Source organism: Myzus persicae, unplaced genomic scaffold (genome assembly GCF_001856785.1).
Source record: "Myzus persicae strain clone G006 unplaced genomic scaffold, MPER_G0061.0, whole genome shotgun sequence".
Classification (NCBI taxonomy): Eukaryota; Metazoa; Arthropoda; class Insecta; order Hemiptera; family Aphididae; genus Myzus; species Myzus persicae.
Window position 1 is genome coordinate 2,471 of NW_019101437.1, and position 3,821 is coordinate 6,291.

The 3,821-nt window shown below is 36.5% G+C and overlaps 1 protein-coding gene across 1 annotated transcript; it reads right to left on the reverse strand.

The window, feature by feature from the left end:
* Window positions 1-189: 189 nt before the first annotated feature.
* LOC111029059 lies at window positions 190-2,601 on the reverse strand (the record flags this gene model as incomplete). Its single annotated transcript, XM_022307894.1, has 1 exon — window positions 190-2,601. A coding segment is annotated over exon 1 (2,412 nt), but the record flags the coding sequence as incomplete, so codon positions are not given.
* Between the last annotated feature and the right edge of the window lie 1,220 nt (window positions 2,602-3,821).

Genomic DNA, 3,821 nt, shown 5'->3' on the forward strand with positions numbered 1-3,821 from the left:
TATTAATAAAAGCCTCGGCATCTAGGGCCATTGGCTACTACAAATTTATGGGTTTACAAAGGAAGGTAATTGCTTAATATTAATATACAAATTATTTTACAGAAGGTTAATTAAATTAGAATTGATTATAAATGATATCGTGTTTTGAATGTTGGCTGGCTGGAGGGCTTCGGCGAGAATGAGGGGTACTCCTGCTTCCTGTTTTTCTCTGTCAAATTGGCGGCATTCTGTGATGATATGTTTGATTGTGAGCTGGGTGCCGCAGCTTGTGCAGATAGGGGGGTCTTCCCTCTTCATCAGGTGTTGGTGAGTCAACGATGAGTGCCCAATTCGCATTCTGTTGATTGCCGTTTCTGTTTTCCTAGATATGTTCGGTGGAGAGGGCCATGCTAGAGTAGTGTTTTTGATTTCGTTCAGTTTTGTAGAACCTAGTCTCCAAGCCCGAAGCCATATGTTGCTTGTGATTGTTTTAGATAAAGATTTGGCGTCGTGTAGAGTAAAGCCATTAAGTTTTATAGCGTCAGGGGATGTTATTGCTTGGCGAGCATTTTCGTCGGCTCTCTCGTTTCCCGTGATTTGGCTGTGACTGGGGATCCATATCAAGATGATGGAGTATCCGGAATTAGTGAGGTTATGCAGTTGGTTCTGAATTTTTCTGGCGATTTCATTCGGTGTGAAGGGATTTTCGATGCTCCTTAGCGAACTTAGCGAGTCACTTAGAATAGCTGCTTTGAGTATGCGTTTTGTTATGATGAGGTCTAGGGCAAAAGAAATTGCTGTTGCCTCCGCTGTGTATATTGAACAGAAGTTGGGGAGTCTTAGCATTGACACGTGGTCTTTAAATACTACTGCAGCACCAACTCCATTATCCGTTTTGGAGCCGTCGGTGTATATTTCAGTGTAGTCGCAGAGGTCGGAAATGATAGATTGTAAGTGTTGTTTGAAGATTATGGGTGGGGTATCATTTTTAGCGAGTTCGCTAAGTTCACTGTTTACATAGTTGTTGAATAGCCAAGGGGCCATCAGAGAGATTTCGTTTTTAATAACGTCTGAGTGAGGGAAATGGGTATCTTCTAGGGAGTCCGTGGTTTGTTTCGATACTTTGAGATTGTTTTGGGTACGTCTAGTTGCAAGTAACATGGTGTTGTGTACCCTCCTGATATCTAGTGGCGCGACTCCGGCTATGTTGAGGACGCTGGGAATTGGGCTGGAGCGATAAGCTCCGGTGACTAATCTTAAGCCCGTGTTGTGTACAACGTCTATCATTTTAAGTGCTGATGTCTTAGCTTTTATGAACAGAAAAGAATTGTATTCAAGCTTGGATAAGATGAGTGCTTTGTATATTTGTAATAGGCTGGAAGAATGGCTTCCCCATGATTTGTGGGCGAAGCATTTCAGTGTATTTATTCTTATAAGCGACTCCTTTCGGATAGCTTTGAGATGTGGTATCCATGTATTTTTTGAGTCAAACAGTATACCTAATATTTTTATGGACTTTTTTATGGGGATGGGTATGTTGTTCATTGTTATAGTGGTGGTGCCAGTATTTCTTTTATTGGTGAAAAAGGTGCACTGGGATTTTTCAACTGAAAAGGAGAAGCCTGATACGAGTGTCCAGTCTTGCAGTGCTGTTAGAGTGTCCTGCAAGTATGTTATGGTTGTCTTGGGACTGATGCTTCTACAGAAAATGTTGAAGTCATCAGCGAACAATGTGCATTTTACGGGGGGTGCTATAGCTTGAGGTATATCATTGATTGCTAAAAGAAATAAAGATACCGAAAGGGTGGACCCTTGGGGTACGCCGTTATGTTGTGTATATATTTTAGACGGTTTGTCGTTGCACCTAACCTGAAAGGTTCTGTCGGTTAGGAAATTCATTATGAAATTGAATAATTTGTCAATAGATATGATATTTGACAGGATTTTTAATATGCGAGGACGCCATGCAGTATCGTAAGCTTTGGATATGTCGAGGGCTATGAGGCCCATCACTTGTTTCGTTTCGAGAGTAGAATGTATTTCCGCTTGTATATCATGTAGTGTGTTGCTTGTACTTCTATGTCTTCGAAAGCCGTTCTGGCGAGTGTCGAGCAAATTGTTTTTTTCAAGAAACCATCTAAGTCTGGAGTCGATGATTTTTTCCAATATCTTGACCATGGTATTGAGGAGTGATATTGGTCTATATGATTTGGTTTCGAATTTGTTTTTGTTTGGTTTAAGTATCGGAATGACTATGGAGTGTTTCCATTTTTTAGGTATTACTCCGGATGACCATATTTTGTTGAATACCATGACGATTGACTCCAGGGCGGAAGTGGATAGGTTATGGATGAAGCAATACGGTATTCCATCTGGTCCAGGAGCGAGACTAGTGCATTTTGATGTAGCTCTGACCATTTCAGCTAATTGGATCGGGGAGTTAAGTTTTGTCTGCTCATCTAGATTGGTGTTAATGCAGGATGTATGGTGTTGGTTTCTCATGTGAATGTTGTTATTAAGAAACGATGCATTGTAGTTTTCGTCCGAGCTATTGTGATAGAAGAGTTCACCAAAGAGATTGGGTATTTCGTCGGGGTCAGTACATAATTCTGTGTCTTTCATGATCTGTATGCGATGATTCTTGGAGTGACCACGGATTGCCCTTACTCTGCGCCAAATTAGGGAAGGGTCCGCCTTGGGCCCCAGACCAGAAGTGAACAATTTAAAAGATTTGGCCTTGCCGCTTTTAACAAGGTATCGGGTTTTAGCTCTGTCTATATTTTTGTTATTAAATTAAAACTAAAATACCTAACCAAAAAAGTTTAAAACAATTTATTAGAATTAAATTAAATTACATTTTTTTATTATTGTTGCATATTGTGACAGCAATAGAAGTAACACACATTGAGTAAAAAATTAAATGATTAATACAGTAACCAACATTCAGAAATGTTGAATAATACTGAAAAATATACATATATATACATATATATATATATATATATATATAAACATAAGGTTTTAGCAGTTAAAAATTCTGATGATAAAAGACATTTATCAATTTTGAAATACTTGTAATGTTCAACAAATTGTTTTAAGTGAATTGAATCCGGATTAAAAAATTCAGAACTAGAACCATTAAAAACATCTGTCACCATTAATATATTGCATACATCATTTGAAAATCTTGTAATTAATTCAACTGTAAATCTGAAATTAATTAATTAAGATATTATTTGTTTTATTATTAAAAAGGAATGATTATCCATACATATTTTAACTAACCTGTCAATTGCTTCAAAATAAATATTTGTTTTTAAGTCTTGTAAAGGAGTAAATTTTGAAATGTTTTTGTCCACAGTTGATGAAATAAAATAATCTTTAAGATTCTTGTTAAGAACTTGCTTCCTTTTCAGGATTTTTGCTAATGTCTACTTCTATATCATTTTCTGTAGCTTTAGCTACAATTTTTTTTCAAGTTTTTCCCAAACTCCATTTGAATGCATATTCAACAAATTTTGTTTGGTTATATTTATTAGGTGAATAGCAGAAGGAAGTAAAAGTTTACTATTTCGTAATTCATTTAATGCACAGTGAACTTATTCTAGAACAGATTCTATAGAAATTGGCATTGATATAAATCTCTTGGATGATATTTCTTCAAGATATCCTATTGCCATGACTCTAGATTTTTTATCACCATTTGATGATGTACATTGAGAACTTCACAAATTTCTTTAAAGTGAATATTGATTTTCTTTAATGATTTGTACCAATAGGCACACCGAGTTTCTACTAACCTTTTTAAATGAATTATTCCTAGGTTTTTGTACTTCAACATA